This window comes from Pipistrellus hanaki (genome assembly GCF_964339955.1).
Source record: "Pipistrellus hanaki genome assembly, chromosome: 8".
NCBI classification, from domain to species: domain Eukaryota; kingdom Metazoa; phylum Chordata; class Mammalia; order Chiroptera; family Vespertilionidae; genus Pipistrellus; species Pipistrellus hanaki.
Window position 1 is genome coordinate 59,719,323 of NC_140510.1, and position 17,672 is coordinate 59,736,994.

At 51.2% G+C, this 17,672-nt stretch overlaps 1 protein-coding gene across 2 annotated transcripts; it reads right to left on the reverse strand.

Annotated features, from left to right (window-relative positions):
• Positions 1-1,259: 1,259 nt before the first annotated feature.
• Positions 1,260-17,037, reverse strand: SPATA3 (spermatogenesis associated 3). Of its 2 annotated transcripts, XM_084892837.1 has the most exons (4): positions 16,036-17,037; positions 7,715-7,883; positions 5,304-5,447; positions 1,260-1,302 (listed from the first exon to the last, which is right to left on the reverse strand). In XM_084892837.1, the coding sequence occupies exons 1-3, from the start codon at positions 16,865-16,867 to the stop codon at positions 5,342-5,344; spliced, it is 1,107 nt and encodes a 368-aa protein (XP_084748963.1). In that variant the 5' UTR covers positions 16,868-17,037; the 3' UTR covers positions 1,260-1,302; positions 5,304-5,341. The 2 variants fall into 2 exon arrangements, with proteins under 2 accessions (XP_084748963.1, XP_084748964.1); XM_084892838.1 differs by lacking the exon at positions 7,715-7,883.
• Positions 17,038-17,672: the final 635 nt, after the last annotated feature.

A 17,672-nucleotide genomic window follows, 5' to 3' on the forward strand; every position in this document is an offset into this window, starting at 1 on the left:
TTCACCCTGACCTGCAGGACAGCACCCAAACATGACCCCACTCCACCGAAGCCAGCACTTTCCTTTGGGAGGCTGGCAGCCAAGAAGGGTTCTGTCACTCCAGGGGTACCCTCTCCCAAGTGCCTGCTAGGAAAGGAAATCCTGGGATTGGAAGGTGGTGGGTGGGCTCTGGGTTCTTGGTACCTGGCCTGGCCCACCTGCCATTCATAGCTGTGCTGTTGCTCCTGCCTCCCCAAGGGTTGTCCTGGTTCTAGCCTGAGCAGCTGTCAGAGGCGCAGCAGGTCACATGCACATGGCTCTGTGCACTCCCTTCCTTGAGTTCAGGGCTGCCCCCCTTCCTCCCTCCTGCCACCCATCCCCCCAAACACACACACACACATGCCCTCTCACATCCCCTGGTCTTTACTGCTGTTTTAGGCATTCTGGACCTGTGACACCCACCATCTGCATTTCTGTGTCTGGAGTCTTCCTCTCTAGAGTGGCCAAACGTTTAGGGAAATTCATCGCCTAATGAATTTCCAGCAGCCCTAATGGATGACTGACAGGATGGGCATGTAAACCATCCCCTTTGGGTGGAATGTCTTTGAGGTGTGTTCTGTTTCCCAGATTGCCCCAGCCAACTAAGCATCTCCTCCTGTCTCACAGCCTCTCCCCTACTGGTGTTTCCTGGGATCCCCCAGAACTAAGACCTCTGCCTCAGCGGCTCAGGAACCGCTGAATGTTCCTGAGCATTCATATGCCTGAATGTTCCCAGCTGTTCCATAGCTAGGTGAGACAGGCTCTGGCTGAGTGCAGTGAAGTCCCCAGGAGGGACCACGGGCTTCAGGCCCCGCCTCGCCCTGCCCCTGCGCCCCCCTCACTGGTGAAGCTGACTGAAGAGGTGGAGTGTCCCAGGCACAGGTGCGGGCCTGGAAAGGAGCCAGCGCATCCCTCCTGCTCCCACTAACCGGATTACCACTGGCCGGACGTGGAGTTGACTAGCTATGGTAGGTATTGAATTGACTAGTGTAACTCCTGTTTTTAAAATGGAGAATCTGAAATGAATTGTTCTGTGAGTGTGTAGAGAAAATTACCTCCACTTGGGTCTGTGGCCCCCAACAGCAGGATCCCACTCTGGTTTACCTAGGGCTCAGAAAGTCACCGTCCCCCCGCCCCCCCCCATCTCCTACGCCACACCCCGCTCACCTCCCTACTAAGTCCAGCTTTTGTGACTTGAGTAGAACACAATCAAGAAACAGAATTTGTTTTTGTTTTTTATTGTTCTATTTTGGTGACAAGGGAGATCCCTGGTGGAAACTGGATCTGTAAGAAAAACAAGAACAGAGCCGTTAGCTTACACAGGACTTCATGACACCAGAACGCTGGTGGCGCTCCAGCGTTACAGCCTCATCAGTGAGAGTTCACAGCAAAGGTCCTCCTGTGGAAAAGAAATTATTTAGGATTCTAATTCCTTCCATTTCTGCATCCACTCTTCCTTTTGTCCAAACACAGCCACAGCAGACTTGTTTTTCCCTTCAGGCTCTAAGGAGTTTATGCAAAGTACCAGGTGCTTATGCAAACTGCCAGGCATGCTCTTGGCTCTCATTCTCTCTCTCTCTCTCTCTCTCTCACTCTCCCTCCCTCCCTCCCTCCCTCCCTCCCTCCCTCCCTCCCTCCCTCCCTCCCTCCCTCCCTCCCTGCCTCTCCCTCTCATGGCTTAGTGGTGCTGGCACTTTCCATTTCCTCCTCCCACCCCAGGGCCCCCAGCAGCTAAGAGGAAGTCTCGCACCCCAAAAGCTAGCCCATGGTGGGATTTTTACTACGAGCAGCAGTGCCCAGAGAGAGATGGGAAGCAGCCTCTTGCTTTAGTGCCTCATCCTTCACTGGTGAGATGCTGAGAGAGAGGTACACCAAACTTTAGGAAATAAAATTCTATCTTTTTCCAGAGAGTAGACATTGCCACTGTCATCAGATGGTGTTTCATTGTCTGGACTGAGAAGGACACCAAACTGACCGTTTCCCTTCCTGAGGGTCTGCTCCCCCTCCCCCACCACACTGACTCTCCTGCCCTCAAGGTGGTTTTCAGTGGCTAAGCCAACAGGTCTCCAGCCTCTAAGCCAACAGCTCGGGGCACTGAGGTTCATCTCTCACGGGCTACCATATCGCCTTTTAAAACACTCTGGCCTGTTCCCAATCCACTCTCGTTTATTTCCTGGTAGGGGTTCCATTTAATTTGGCTGCTTTGCCCAGCCTTGTCCTGGACAGAAGCAATCCCTGCCCCAGGCAGGGGAACAGACTGGGGATGGATCTAATCCCGCCATGATAATTCAGTCCCTATTAATTTGCTTAAGAAGGGGCATGAAACACAATTCAGGGGCATGTCTCCCCAATGAGAGGGCAAGTATGCTGAGGAAAGGGTCTCCTGAAAAGTTTCTTAACTCAGGAAGAGACACAAGGCTCTGGCTGGGTGGCTTGGTTAGTTGGAGCATCACCCAGGTTGTAGGTTCGATTCCCTGTCAGGGCACATACCTAGGTTGTGAGTTTGTTCTTCCATTGGGGTGTGTATGGGAGGCAACTGATCAATATTTTTCTCTCACACTGCTGTTTTCTAAAAATTTGTTTGCCCCCCCCCCCATCAATAAAAACATATCCTTGGTTAAGGAAACAAACAAACAAACAAACAAATAAATAAATAAATAAATAATATCTATCTATCTATCTATTTATTTTAAAGAAAGAGACATAAGGAGGAGGTAGCCTTTTCCCTGTTTCTGGCTGTCGGGATATGAGGCTGTGATTCTGGAAGCTTCTCCAGCCGCCTGCCCACAGGAGGGACTAGCCTGCCCTCCGAGGAGGGTGTCAGAGACTAAAGCTGGAAAAGTCCCTTCCCGGCTTTCTGACGACACTGCTGACTTTAGGGAGCCCTGACTCTTCCCAGCTGTTCCATAGCTAGGTGAGACAGTCTCCTTATTGCCATTCTGAATTTGGTTTTCTGAAATTTCCACCAAGTAAATTCATAATCCACGTATCAGATCACTCTTAAAATGCCTTCTGGCATTTGGAAACCTTCCAATTCCCTAGTTCTGGAACCTGCCCCAGAATACAGTACTGAACCTTGAAGGAGAATATGACCCAAGCCTGCCTGCCCCTTCACCCCTACTGGAACTCACACTGGTGGGCTCTGCTATAAGGAGACGCTAGAACAAGCGTGCCAAACTCAAAGGCTAACATAGGCCAAATAAACAAGGTCAAGTTTATGTGAGCCACCACAAAATCCAAAAGCTTCAATTTTCATAGAAACGTAGGTTTATTTAGAAAATTGTAGTATATAAAAAAGAACAAGAGCGACGATAAAATTAATGCTTTCTACCTGAAATACTTGGCACCTCTTCTCTGCTACTATCTTCCCTACTTCGGGGGAAATCTTGTTCGCAGTGATTAGTTTCAAAACTGACCCAAGGTGAATGCCAGTAGTTCTGGATCTGACAGGAGACTTATTTCCTTTCATAATTGTAAATAACTGCTCACACCATTATTTTGGCTGGGCAGCAAAAATACTCATTGTGGGCCCCATGCGGCCCACTGGCCGAGAGTTTGACATGCTTGCTCTAGAGCAAAGCACTTTAGCTCAAGTGCAGTCCTCACATGGTCACTGGCCACCATCCACCCATCTCCTGTGACCAGGCCCCGCACACCTGCACATCCCTTCCTTTAATCCTCACCACCATTGCCCTGGAGCTACTCATTCTTCTCCCCCTTCAGAGATGACACTGACTCACAGAAGTTAAGTTGCGAGGCCCCTAACACCCAGCTACCAGGTAGCCCAGTTCTGATGGAACCTACAGCTCTGTCTCCAAAGCCAGTGTCTTTCCAACCACCAGTACCTTCACCCTAGAGCTGGCCAGCTCACTCTAAGCATCTTTTCTCATACTCCTGGAAATCTCAAGAGCAGGGCACAGCGGCTTTTCTTATTTAGAGCTGAGGAAACTGAGGCTCCCAGCTGCTGTGTGTTTCATGAAGCTTAAGGTGCTTCTTCTCTCCCATGAATATGCCCCTTGATTAGGCAGCAGAACCTGGGAGCAGATGCTGAGCTCTCGCTGGAGTTTGTTTTCTGGGTTGGTCTTTTGAGGTACCCTGAGCATCTGCTCCACCATGGGCCCTATGGTGGCTACTCCCTGTCCACCTGTGGCTGATAGAAGTCTAAGAGTGATTGAAAGGCTGCTATTACCCCCTTACTGCTCCCCCCCTACCCCAATCACTTATGAGGCATTCACTGTGGGTGGACTTGACAATGGGGACAATGTGGGTGCTCCCCTTTCTGGGCTGGTGCATTCTTTATTTAGCTCCTGTGAGTTGTGAATGTTGGCTGCTAAGGACTCAGAGCTGCCTCTTTCCCCAGAGGCTTGTCCTCAGCCAAATGGGAGCTCTTCTCCACAAAGATTTAACTCCCCACCCTCACCCCTATTGCCAATGGCGGAATGACAAAGGGGCACAAAAAGCCTGCTCTTGCATCAAGGTGAGACCAGGTCTATGGTATAATGCTTGACAGCCCCCGTGGGATCAGGCTGGACTTCAGCTGACATGGTCCTGGCTCTGTTCCTTCCTTTGATCTCTCTTGCCTCCCTCCCTCTCTTTTTCTCTCTCAATAAATCCTGTGTTCTCGCATCCCTGACTCAGGCTCTGCTTCTAGGAAGCCCAGCCTAGAAGAGGGGAGGATTGAAGATGCTGTGTGAGGCGTGCTCTCAAGGATCTTGCAGTACCCTTGTAGAGATAGGTCACAAACATGCACAATGACCCTCCACAACACAGGATGGACCAGGCTGGAGAAGACCGTGATTAACCAGCGGGGAGAAGTCACTGGAGGTGCAGTGCGGGAGGAAGGCTATATGGAAGAAATAGGGCTAGGCCATGGAGAATAGGTAGGACTTGAAATGTTGGGAAAGGGAGAAAGCTTTCTAGGCAAGAAGAAAGTTCCAAGGAAAGGCCCCAAGATGGGCAAGACCTCTGCCCTCACCTCCTCCTGTCTGCTCTCTGTGACTAGGGAAACCGCCCAGGTCAGTGGGAGTTTGGGGAACTCGGTCTTGACAATCCCAATAATGGATCTAACATTGGCAGGGCTGCTGGAGAGAGCCATGCCAGGCCACCCTGAGCCCAGGAAGGACTCAGTCTGAACGAGAGGCTGGGGGGCGTGGTCTACTGGTAACAACCTTCTCACTTCAGAGAAGGGACAGAAACCCCACTGGCCCTGCGAGGAGGGCTGGCCACTCAGGGGGCCTGAGGACCACTTCTGCAAAGAGTAGTGGGCACCGAGGGGGTCCACACACCTGCTGGACCGCGAGCCTGGGGGTTTGTTCACAGGAGTTCAATGACGCAGTAGGCAGTTGCTAGAGCCCCCAGAGCCACAGCTGCAGTCCCGAGAACCTGGAGCACGGGAATTACGATGACTGGTGTGCTTCCTTGCCGGTCCTCTGCAAAGCAAAGCAGAAAGCCCATAGGTTGGGGGGAGTTGGGCTTTAGTGCCTTTTTATGGGAAAGGGAAGATTGTGGGGTTCCCTCAGGATTGCAGGAACACCCTCCTCTCAAGGGGACATGACTCTCCCACTCCTTCCAATAAAACCTACCCTAGTACCCCAGGACATGTAGACCTGCCCAGGACACCAGCTCCCCGAGGCATTCAGGGAGCCAAGCTACAAAGGTGGTCCATACCTCCATGTGCCAAGCCCTGGGCTAAACAGGTCTCCTCCAACCTCAAAGTCTCCTCAAACCTCAAGACAACCCTGTGAAGGAGGTTCTACCGGATAGCTCCATTTGGAGGACACATATTACACCTGAAGAAACACATATCACACCCACCACGAAGGCAAGGAAAATATACGAGTATGATACTAATTGTGAGGAAGGCTTTCACCAAATGCAGTATCCGTTTGGGTAAAGATCCTATTCAACTAGTGGCTCTTATTTAACATGAGTGTGCATTTCAAGCCAAGAGCCAACATTCCACTTCTCTGAGAAATGGAATGATTTCGGAAGCAGGTGCTAAACATTTGAACAGAATATGTCTTAACCCTGACCAACCTGGACCCATGCCCCTTGCCCCTCACTTCCCTAATTCTGAGCCTTGCTTTCGCCTTTTCCTCCATCTAGAGTGCTCTCCCTTTATAATAAATCATAGAAGATCCTAAGGTCCTTTTAGACTCAGCTCAGATATGATTGACGCTGCGCAGTCTGCCTGGACTGCCTGGTTAGGAGTGAACACTTTTCCTGAAGCTCTTTGAACGTCTCCTATGGGACACAGAACACCTGGCTCACACCTTAGTTTTTCAAATGGACGTGTCTTAGCTTACCGTGCAGGCTGCACAATTTTTAAGGGTAAAGTTCCCTGTTCTAGTTTCTCTCCTAGTACCTAGATTCCTGTGCAGATTAATTTTTCCTACTTATCGGTTTTAAAGTGATTGGAGAAGGTGGGGGAGGATGGGTGGACGGGAGGTAATCAACCAAAGACCTTGTATGCGTATATGCATACATAACTCATGGACACAGGCAATAGGGTGCTGAAGGCCTCGGGGGGTGGGGGGGGCAGGGACTGGGACAGGCCAGAGGGGACCAATGAGGGGGGCGAGGGAAAGGAGATACATGTAATACTTTCAACAACAAAAAATTATTTAAAAAAAATTAAAGTCATATGAACCCATGGCACAATGTGGCACCCTTTGGACAGAAGTATTAAGTGTGTTGGAAGACAGTTAATAATAATGAGTCCCTTCCTTGACAGGGACTTACCAGGTTATAGAGTATTTTTAGCTCTAGGCACGCTTTTTCAACACACCTGGGTATCTGTTTGTTTTCTTCATAGGTTTGTTTCAAGGGTGGACAGGAGAGGGGATCTGGTGGGGGAGGGGCTGGGAAGAGGAGCAGGGGGAAGGTGGGGGGTGGGTGGGCTCTGTTCCTAGGTCAGGGGTATCAGATTGTCAGGTGTAAGACCTCTTCCGTGGACACTTGTGAGACCCTGGGTACAGGCGGAGCTGCTTTGGACCCAGAGCTGGGGATGGGAGGAGGCCCCTTTCCCAGCCCTGGCACCGCTGGAAAAGGTTCCACCCGGTGGTATCTAGGAAGAGGCAAAGAAGGGCAGAACTTCAGATGCTGCTGTGGGTGGGGGCTGCTCTGCCATGGACAGACCAGCCTTGGGGCATTGTTCCCTGTTGGGGTTGTAGAAATAGCCTGAGACCCTCTGCACGGGGTGGAGGTCTTGCTATTACCCAGGGGGCACGTGGGTTACACTCAGTATCTGTGACTCCGCTCCAGGGGAAATTCACATGCAGGTAAAGAACCTAAAGTGCTCAGCTGTGGCGTGGGCCACAGGAGGAGGCCGATGGCCTACCAGAGCCTTTCATTCCAAAGCTCTGAGTGACAAGGCATTTCTGAAGGGCTGTGAGGGGGTGAGCTCTGAGAAAGGAGGGTGCCTTTGGGGAAAAGAGAAATGAGGCCCTCGAAGAAGCAATTCTTGGGAAGGAAGAAAACCGGCACCTCTCTGTGCAGGTGGGATGCCCTGGGGGGATGGGTCTGCTCAGAAGGGGCCGGTGCCAAACCTTAGGCTGTGGCCACCCGGAGGGGGAGGCGTTCCTTTGGCCTAGGATTCCCAGGCGGAATAACACAAGACTACTAAACGATCTGGGGGAGAGCCTGGCCCTTGGGAACTGTACGACCTGAGGGCCCAGCCCTCCACGAGCTCCAGAACCTGTAGAAGGTGAGGAGGCTTGGGAATCCTCTGCCTGGCACGGTCAGCCAGGCCTGAGGCAGAAGGACATCGAAGATGCGGCTGTGGCACAGGCCCAGACGACGCCAGCAAGCAGAGCTGCCGGGGCAAGTGGTACAGGAACAGAAGGGGCTCGCCTGAGTCGGAGGCCCTGGGTGGACAGAAAAAGAGAAAGATAAGGGACCCACCAGCCTGCAGGAGGGGGTTGGGGGAGAGCCTCAAAGACACAGAAACAAACTGTGTGGGGAAACGGGTTGCATTTCAGACTGCCGCTACCTGGGAGTAAATAATGATGCCACGGTGCTCCACGCTTCACATCATTATCCATCCCATTTAATTATGCAAGTGGAATATTGTTATTCTCGGTTTACAAATGAGGAAACTGAGGCGCAAACTGAGAGTTACATAGATTGGAGAAGTGGGCCTCAATTCAGGATTTCTTGATTCAGGGCTCTCGCCACGGAATTCTTAGGAAGTGGTGGCAGCAGGCGACAGGCGGCACTCGATTCCTGCACCTGGAGCTGCCACGGCCCATTTCTGGGGGCTCCCTGGTTCATCCCAGAAGGCAGCCGCTGCTTCAGTTTACAGTCCTTGGGATACTTTCCCAAACTCATCTCCATTTCTGTCCCCCCCATGTGCGGTGGATCCTCACGGAAGGAACTCCGAGATGGTGCCCTCTGCTGTTTAAAATGACCTCTGCCTCATTTCCTTCTCTTGCAGCCACCTTCGTCCCGGCTTCTGACGGAACTGTGGGTTCTTCCAACCAAAGCCCTGTGAAGGCAGTGGTCAACCTTGGAACACGCAACACACTTCCTGCTTAGACCTCCCCATGACGATACTTTTTCTGGACCGGAGAAGGAAGAGATTCTAAAGGCAAGATGTTATCTTTCTTCTGTTTTTAGTTAAAAAATTTTTTTTTGTGGACTTCTAATTCTCATACCATAAAATTCACCCCTTTAACGTGTTCAATGGTTTTCAGAATATAAACAAAGGTGCGCAACCATGATTGCTACCTCATTCCAGACTATTTTCTTTTCCCACTTAAGAAACTCTGGACCCATTAGCAGCCACTGCCTGTTCCCCGTTCTCCCCAGGTTCTGGCCATAGATTTGCCTATACTGGACATTTCAGAAATGGAAGCATACAATATGTGGGCTTTCTTATGGACTGGCTTCTTTTACTTGGCCTAATGTTTTTGAGGTTCATCCATGTTGCAGCATGTATCAGCATATCATCTCTTTTTATTGCCAAATAGTATTTCATAGCACATCTGTACCACCTGCTGTTTATCCATTCGTTAGTTGGTGGACATTGAGTTGTCTTTTTTTTGGCTATTGTGAGTAATGCTGCTGTGAACATTCATGTACAAGTTTTCTGTAGAACATATGTTTTGTTTTTACACTGTAAACCAGGAATTTATTTTTGTGTGTGTGGGAAACTCTAAGAATCCCAGTTACAACCAACAAAATAATATTAAAAATTTGGCTAGGAGCTAAAGGCTTAATTTTCCATTAACTTTGAAGTGGTAGAACATATACTTTTTAATTCTCTTGTGTATATACCCAGGAGGGGGATTACTGAATCTTTTTAAGAAAAAAAAAAAAAAAAAAATATATATATATATATATATATATATATATATATATATATATATATATATATATATTTCTTTATTGATTTCAGAGAGGAAGGGCGAGGGAGAGATAGAAACATCAATGATGAGAGAGAGTCATTGATTGGCTGCCTCCTGCATGCCCCCTTACTGAGGATTGAGCCCACAACCTGGGCATATGTCCGTGGCCAGAATTGAACCTGGGACCCTTCAGTCTGCAGGCCGAGGCTCCATCCACTGAGCCAAACCGGTTTCGGCAGGATTGCTGAATCTTAAGGTAACTTCGTGGTTAACCCTTCAAGGAACTGCCAGACTTTCCCATCACAGCAGCACCATTTTACCTTCCCTTCAACAGTGTGTGATGCTTTTGACTTCTCCATAGCCTCACCAACACTTGTCATTGTCCTTTTTTTTTTTTTTTTTTTCTTTTTATTATAGTCATTCTAGTGGAAGATTTGTCTTTTATTGAACTACAATATTTTCTGCACATAAAAAATTTGGATTTTAGAATATGGCATCTTTTATGTAAAGGCCCTCATCCCTTATTGCCAACATTCTCTCCTATTCTGGCTCAAAGGGAAAAAATGTCTTTGATAGAAGGAGAGTAGGTGGTCATTGTAAGCACTGAAGAGCCACCACCAGTGCCTGGATAAACTGGCCAGTAGCAGCACATGAAATTGTGGATAGATGAGAGTCTCAGATTTGTATTTATTTAAATGCAATACATTGCACCAGGTTTCCCATTTAATGAAATGCAATTTCTTTTACAATACTTTGGAGCAATAAGCAGAACTCCTCATGGGGTGAGTCACATGTACTCATTAAAAGATTTGGGAATGTAAAACTGCATTCTACAGATATCCGTTCTAAAGGCCACAATTCAGAAATGTTTAGTTCAGCGGGTGATGATCATAACATTTACAACATGTAGTGTAGCTCTCAAAACCATTTCAGATGTTAAGAATGGATTGATTCCTAGCCTCAGAAATATGTCACAGAGATACCCTGGATATACACATTCCTCTTATTTGTGTCCACATGATCTCAGAGGGATATGCTGTGGCCTGGGGAGTGTGGTCTGGTCAGGACCACAGAGCTTTAGGCTCTGGCTCATGGATCCAGGAGAAGCTCAGAGAAGGGTATGCTTCCTCCGAGGGAGGCCACCAGACCTCAGGGGATCAGAAAATTAGGGCTGCAGTTAAGAGCGAGAATTCTGGAGTCAGATGAGGCTGAGGTTCTCCCCTCAGTGCTTCTAGTGCCTACTTGAGAGTGAATTGCTTGATTTCGTTGGGCCTCAGTTTCCCATCTATAACATGGAGATGATGCTACAATAGTATGTTCTTTAAGAGTTGTTAAATGAGAAAATTAACACAGATGGCTGAGCTGAATGCTGGGTACACCATTGGTTAGCTATTACCATTATTATCAGTAGTAGTTTTAACCAGCCCACCCCCTGAACTCCACTTGAATTTCCTCTACACAATCCAATGTTCATTCAGACTCTGGCTAACAAAAAGATGGGGGGCCACTTTTCCTAGATGGTCATTCCTTTGTCAGAAAGAGATAATTGTTAGAGTTTTTTTAATGTTGAGGAGAGAAATCCACCTCTGTCTTCCATAGGTAAGGTTGCCAGATTTAGCAAGTAAAAGCAACGCATGATGCCCATGCAATATTTGGGACACACTTATTTAAAAATCATTTGTCAGCCTGCATTTTACTGGAAACCTTACCCATGGGTCCTTAGTCAAACATCTCAGGACAACATGGAAAAAGTCTATTCTTATCTTCTACTTGACAGGTTTCCTCCAAACCCTTCCACCAAATCTCAAACACCAAGTGGCTCTCGCCTCCCCCTTCTTCTCTCAGTCACCATCAGCCTGGACTTTCCTCTTTGGGTTAGAGTGTAGGTATCTTTTATAGCAAATGGAGATTGTCTGACGAGGACAGTGAAGCAGTATGACCACTCCTAAATTTCATATCAATGCATCCTTGGGTTTTATTGTTGAGCAGCTACACGCACCCTGATCCCCAATGAGCACATATGACCACTGAGCCATGTGAAAAGTTAATATGGATGCGGGCTGCCTTCTTCAGTGAGACTCAACATAGTGAGAAATGGCAACACCCAGGAATCCTGGTCTCTTGGGTAAAAACAAAACCCCAAATCCTCACACTCCACAGCACGGTTCCAGAATACACGTTAACCACGCATCCCTACCCAATAAGAACAGCTTCTGGGATAACCCAGGATTCAGCAGCAGAAAGGCTAGTATTGATAAGCTAGAAATCTGCTCACCTGCTTTCTTGGATCCATGGGATATTTTTGTGCAAGTGTTCTGAGTGACTTGGGGAGCTGGGAGGGCCCGGATCACGGGCCTCTCTACGATGGCGCCCAAACTGGGCTGCCGTGGGGTGGACCCTGAGGCGAGCTGCTGGGGGGTCAACTCAGAGCTCTGTTGCTGCTGCTGTGGGTTGGACCCAGAGGTGGCTTGCTGTGGGGTGGACTCTGGGCAGGGCTGCTGGGGGGAGAACTCAGAGCTCCATTGCTGCGGTGGGGTGCATGATAAACTGTTCTGCTGCGGGGAGGACTCCACGCTGGACTGATGTGGGGTGGAGTCAGAGCTACAGTGCCGTGAGTTGGAGCCACGGCGTTTGGACTCTGGCTTCTTCTTTTTGCCCTTCTTCATGGTGGGTCTTCCTTACCTAAATGTGGCCCTACATGGAGCTGCCTAGTCTTCCGGCTCCCTGCTGGAGGGAGGCCCTGCCCTGGGGGAACACTCTGGCCTTGGGCTGGACCCAGGCACCACAAAGAAAGGTCACCCACACTCCTCCTGTGAGGTCACAAACACCAGGGTGGCTCCTATGGCAGTGCCCTGGGCACAGTCTTCTCTGCCTAGCCTGCTGTTCTCCCTCTTCCTTAGCTACTGGGATGGGCAGAGGGCAGGTGTCAGACCCCTCAAGAACCTGGGTTAAGCCTGGCCATGGGGCCTGTGACAACCTGGATCCCTACGATTCTGCGACTTGGAGTGCCTCCTTCAGGCACCTCTCTGCTGGTGTGTCCCGGGTCCCCTTAGAGCTATCCATTCACTCTAAGAACCTCTGGCTCTGATTGCTCAACTCTGTCACTGGTTTCCACATAACAAAAAACTGAAAACCAAAACCCAAACCCCCCAAACGACTTCCCCATGCATACTGTGTTTTAGGTGACGTTACTGAAGATGTGGGGGTCTCTGGAAAGCCCACAGCCTCCTACCATCTCAGCTGTTCCCCCAGATTATTTTCATCGAGTAGCTTCCCCCTTCTTCCAAAACCTGCCTTCCCCTAATGTGGGAAGGGTCTTGGGGGAGGGGCGGTGTCATCCAACTTTGGCAAAGAACCCTTGCATTTGGCAAAAGAATTTCCCCTATAAATGTAACAGCAGTTTGGAAAACCACATCTTTCTCAAACTCATTACGCAAGACACAATAGGCTACGTTTCAAACTCCAAACTCATCGGGTCAATTAGGAGACTATGAATCTTTCTCAAAGTTAAAAATGTGATATTCCTTTTAGGATGGGAGAGAAGAAGAAAAAAAAAAAACACATTTAAGAAAAGGACAACCTTAGGCTTCACATGTTGACTCCAACAGAAAATGTGTTCACATTAGAAGACTCTACTTCTGCCATTGATGCATCATGAGGTGGTGAGTAGTCTACTGTCAACCCCTTGAGTCTGGGGTGACACTCTTGCCCCAGGAGAAGGCTTAGAGTAGACCTATGGAGGAGGAATCCCCACTCAAGGCCAGGTCCGATATGAACTGTGAAATGACGGGAAATATTTTAGAGATTCTAGAACCTGAAAAGACCTTGCTAATTCTCTTTCTGCAGAGGGGAAAACAGAGGTTCAAGGTTAAACTACCATACAGTGGAGAGGCATTGAAGGGGCTAAATTCCCGTTCAGAAATCTCTCTTTTCCTGACTCCAAAAGGCAACAGGGAGTCAGGTGATTATACAGGCCTTAAAGTCAACCCTTGAGTGAAAGGATTGAAGGGAAAAAAGGCATGAAAGATGAGAAGTGAAGGGAAGCACAGATCAATAAAGTTGGGCTGAATTTGATTGAGCCTGAGTGTGAGGAGATTCAGGGAGCCAGCGAGGCTACAAGAAAGAAGGTGGTAAATCCCTGAAGTCAAGAGCAATGGCTCCCTTGGGGAAGTCTTCAGAATCAGAGAGACTGGAACCCGGTCAGGAACCCTGTCTGGATCCGGCAGACAGGTCACACCTCCTAAGGCATTTATCTCTGTAAAACTGGATTTTCAGGCACTGATGGGCTTTTGACTGAAGACCTCAACCTGATGTGTTTTTGAGTTTTTTCTTAAATATGAGGAAGAAAGAGGGAGAGAGAAGCATTAATCAGTTGCCTTTTGCATGCCTCCTACCGGGGATTGAGCCTGCAACCCAGGCCTGTGCTCTGAGCAACACAGGCGGGGCTCAACCTGGTTTAAATCAGCCCTATTGACATTTGGGCCAGAAAAGTCTTTGTTGTGGGGCTGTCCTGTGCATTGTAGAAAGTTTAGCAGTGTCCCTGGTCTCTGCCCACGAGATGCTGGTAGCAACTACTGCTCCTTCCAAATGAAACCAAAAATATCTGCAGACGCTGGCAAATGTCAGTGTGTGTGTGTGTGTGTGTGTGTGTGACACAGAAAATTGCCCCTGGTTGAGAACCACTGGTTTAAATTCATTAAATAGGTGCAAGAATGTCCTGTTAGGAATAAAAGAAGCATCTCATTTCACACCAAGGGGCCAAAAAAAGATGCAAAAACAGATTCTTGGTTCCCCAGGAGAGGAATGGAAGAAACACAGAGGGTCAAGCTTTGGGAGGAGCGAGAGTTTTTCTATGGCAGTGGAGAAAATAAGTGGGGGTTCTTTAAAAAGGGTGATCCGAAGATACAGGGGAGGGCACTTGCGGATTAATAGGTCCGGTTAGAAGGACTAGGAAGAATGGCACCACCATAGTTCTTTGCTGGAACATCTCCCATGCCCTCTGCCTTCTGGCTGGAGCACAATTTCCTAGCCTGAAGTCTGATTCCTCTATCACACAGTCATATCCCACTGTCCCAGGTTGATGCTACCCGCGTCTCGCTCTAGCCAATCACAAGCACCAGAAGTCTGGTGAACATGCCTCACTTCCCTGTGTTTGTGGAAGCCCTTCCCACTCCTTCCCACCCCTCTCTCTTCCCATCATGCAGATCCTTCTCAAGTGGACCCATCAACTCATAAAGCCTTTCTCAAGACCTCCAACTGGCAGCCATGTCTCCCTCTCGGAGCCCAGATCTTGGATCACATTCTGCCTGGTGTCAGAATGGCTTCTACCCTTGTCTTCTCTTAAAGTCCACACACCCAGACTGTGAAGACCGAGAAGGCCAAAGTCCAGAGAAAGGGCTTGACGTAAGCTGCTTGGAGGCAAGAGTAGAAATCAGACAAAGAAAGCAGGAAACTGGTGACTGCAGGGTGGGTGTGGATGATGGGGGACAAGGCACCTCAAAGACTGCATTCTTTAGGGATAGTTTTCAAAAGTCTAGGTTTTCTGGTCTTGGCTGAAGATTACAGTTGGAACAGTCCATAGTCAGGGGCTTTCCTGACCAGGCATGGCAGCCATGGGAAAATCTTGTGGACCATCTGGGAGAGTCAGAAGAATGAGTCTATAGTCAGCCTAAGTGGTTCTGGCCCTCGGGGTGGATCCGGGGCACCCAGGACAAGCATGCCAACATTTGTCCCGAGGCTAACACCTTCAAACTGGATGTTACCTCAGGCACCAACCGGCCTCAGTTCCCTATGTCAGGAGGGCAGCAGCTCCCCGAGGGGACCCCTAGCTTTGTTCTCCAGCGGGAGAGTGGCAGAGCCTCGAGGAACCCCGCTTTGGATGCCCTGCGCAGAGCACTTCCTTCTGCCCCACCGATGCCCCAAGGGGCTTCTGGAGACAAAAGGCACTTGGTGCTCACTTAAGAGCCCACTGCCCTGAACCCTTAGACCCTCAGAGTAACCCTTTGGGGCCACAGATCCGGATTCCTCCGTAGGGAGGGTCCCAGGGGCTGTGAACAAGAATTGTGCAGCTCCTCTAAGACAGCACCTTCCCCAGAGGGCTGCTGTGAGCAGTCGAGGTGCGAAATGCTCAGCTCAGCGCCTGCCTCCCACGAGGCATGCTTTGATGGCAATTGTGGTTCCTTGGAGGAGACTGAAGGGCCTACCAAGCGAGGAACAAGTGGAAGTGGAGAGAAGAGGGGGCGGGTCTGGGGCCCGCAAACCCCTAGATCTGTGCTTTATGTGGGCTGATTCCCAGTAGTGAGCAAGGGAGCAAGGGGTCGGGTGCCTGGGTGTGGGAAATGTAACACAACAAATCAAGTGAATTCGAGCCCGTGTGACCCAAAGTTATCCCGGGGAGCACCCCTGGGGACAGGACTCTAGTTCATCTTCACCCACACGGTGTAAGTGGACGCGCCCGGGGAGGGGCCATCCCGTGAGGGACCTGTTTCCAGGACTGGGACCAGCAGGGTCCAGGCACAGGCCTCCCTCCGTGCTTGTTGGAGTGGACGGTGCCCCAACCAACGGAGCCAGCCACACAGGGTCTCCCTCTGCAGTGAAGTTTCTCCCGAATCCCCCGGGGTCCCGGCGGCGGCCGCCTGGCGCTCCCACCCCTCGCCTTCGGGCTCCTCACCCTCTGTCTGAGTCTCTTGATCCATGAGGGTGACGCAGCCCCGCGCGGGGGCCTCGTGTGTTCCTCCGCGTGCTCCGTCGGCGGCGGCGGCGGCGGCGTCGGCGGCGGCGCGCTGGATGTCCAGGGTGCCCTCGGGGCGGCTGGGGCTGAACACGGCGGTGTGCACCTCCACGGCCGGGCTCTGCGGCCCGAAGGCGCTGCCGAGCAGGCTCTCCATGCGGCGGCGGGCCTCGGCCTCCTCCTCGCGCCGCGGCAGCACCACGATGCCCACCAGCGCGGCGGGCGGGCTGCGGTGCCGGGCGTGCACCCGCCGCAGGAGCAGCTGCAGCCGCGGCAGCTGCGAGCGCAGCGCGGACGCGCGGCAGAACACCAGCAGCAGCCGCGCGCCCGGCTCCCGCGGCGGCGGCGGCAGCGGCAGCGGCAGCCGGGGGTCCTGGCACCCGGTCGCTGCATCCTCCGCCACCGCTCGGCTCCTGGGCGTCCCGGCCGAACCCTGGGGCGGCTTCTGGGCCGAGCGCTTGCACTTGGCGGCCCGGCCTTCGGTGTCGTCGGAGGAGCCGTCGCTGGGGCGCTTGAGACGCCGCCGCCAGGAGCAGTCGCTGGAGCTGCTGTGGCCGCACGTGGCTCTGGTGGACGAGGGCTCCTGGGTGGGCCGGCTGGTCGGGCTCTGCTCCAGGATGTCCTGCAGGGTGAGGAAGCGCTCTTCCTGCGGCCAGAAATTGCCCATCAGCAGCACCTGGCCATGGCCCTCGATGGCTTGGGTCGGAGCCTGCGGCTCAGGCTCGTCCTCCTCATCCTGCTCAGCACCAGGGGGCTGGGCCCCAGGCTCCATGTCCGGTCCGGCTCCCTTGTACCTCTGAGCCCGGGGCCTCCGTTGGCCAAGGGGAGAGCTGCCCTTCCCTGGAGCATGTCATAATACCCCTGCACCCTACCCCTTCCTGTGGCCGCCGAGGGTCCCTGCCCACTGTTCCTTGGACATCTTCCAACATAGGCAAGTTGCTGTGGGGCGCTGGCCGGGTGTGTGTAGTTTCTCGTCATTTTGTATGTCCTCGGTGTCAAAAGGACAAACGCTTTTATCCCATGGATGGGGTGTCATGCCCAAGTCTCCAAGGAAGACAGATTTTTGTGGAACCAGGACATTTAAAAAACAACAGTGGACTGGATGCTTGCTGCCCCTGGACCAGGTGACCAGTGGTGAGGAACAAAAGGCTGGTTCTGGATGGCTGCTGCTGGGAGACAGGCCCCACCCTCGCTCCGCCCCCCCCCACCCCCCCCGCCCTCCGGGCGACCTGGGAGCCAGAGTTCTAGGCTGCTGTAAACTGATGGGGCTGCCGGAGGGGGCTGGGGGCTCCCCTCTTCTCTGGATATGCATTGGGAAACCAGTCTTTCCCTCCTGGGTTTCTCACTAACTACTCACACGGAACACATCATTGCTGACACCGCTGGGCGTCCTACAATTTAACTCAATTGACACTACCTACCTGGAGAAAGTGTTAGGTCCTCCAAGGTAAGGGCTCAGACTCACCAGACTGTCCTGCCTTCAGACATGAATCACAGGTCCACCTGTGGTTCTGACCCATCTGCTGCCTTTGGAGGTTCCCACCACCCCCTTCTCAGGGTTAATTTGCTAGAGTGGC

Excerpts from the sequence above, each read along its gene's own strand:
- SPATA3 (XM_084892837.1), bottom strand. The coding sequence starts at position 16,867 with ATGGAGCCTGGGGCCCAGCCCCCTGGTGCTGAGCAGGATGAGGAGGAC. Across the intron at positions 7,884-16,035 it reads TCAAGAGACTCAGACAGAGG|GGCCTCCGACTCAGGCGAGC; the intron begins GTGAGGAGCCCG and ends CTGTCCACCCAG. Across the intron at positions 5,448-7,714 it reads AGCCTCCTCACCTTCTACAG|AGGACCGGCAAGGAAGCACA; the intron begins GTTCTGGAGCTC and ends TTTGCTTTGCAG.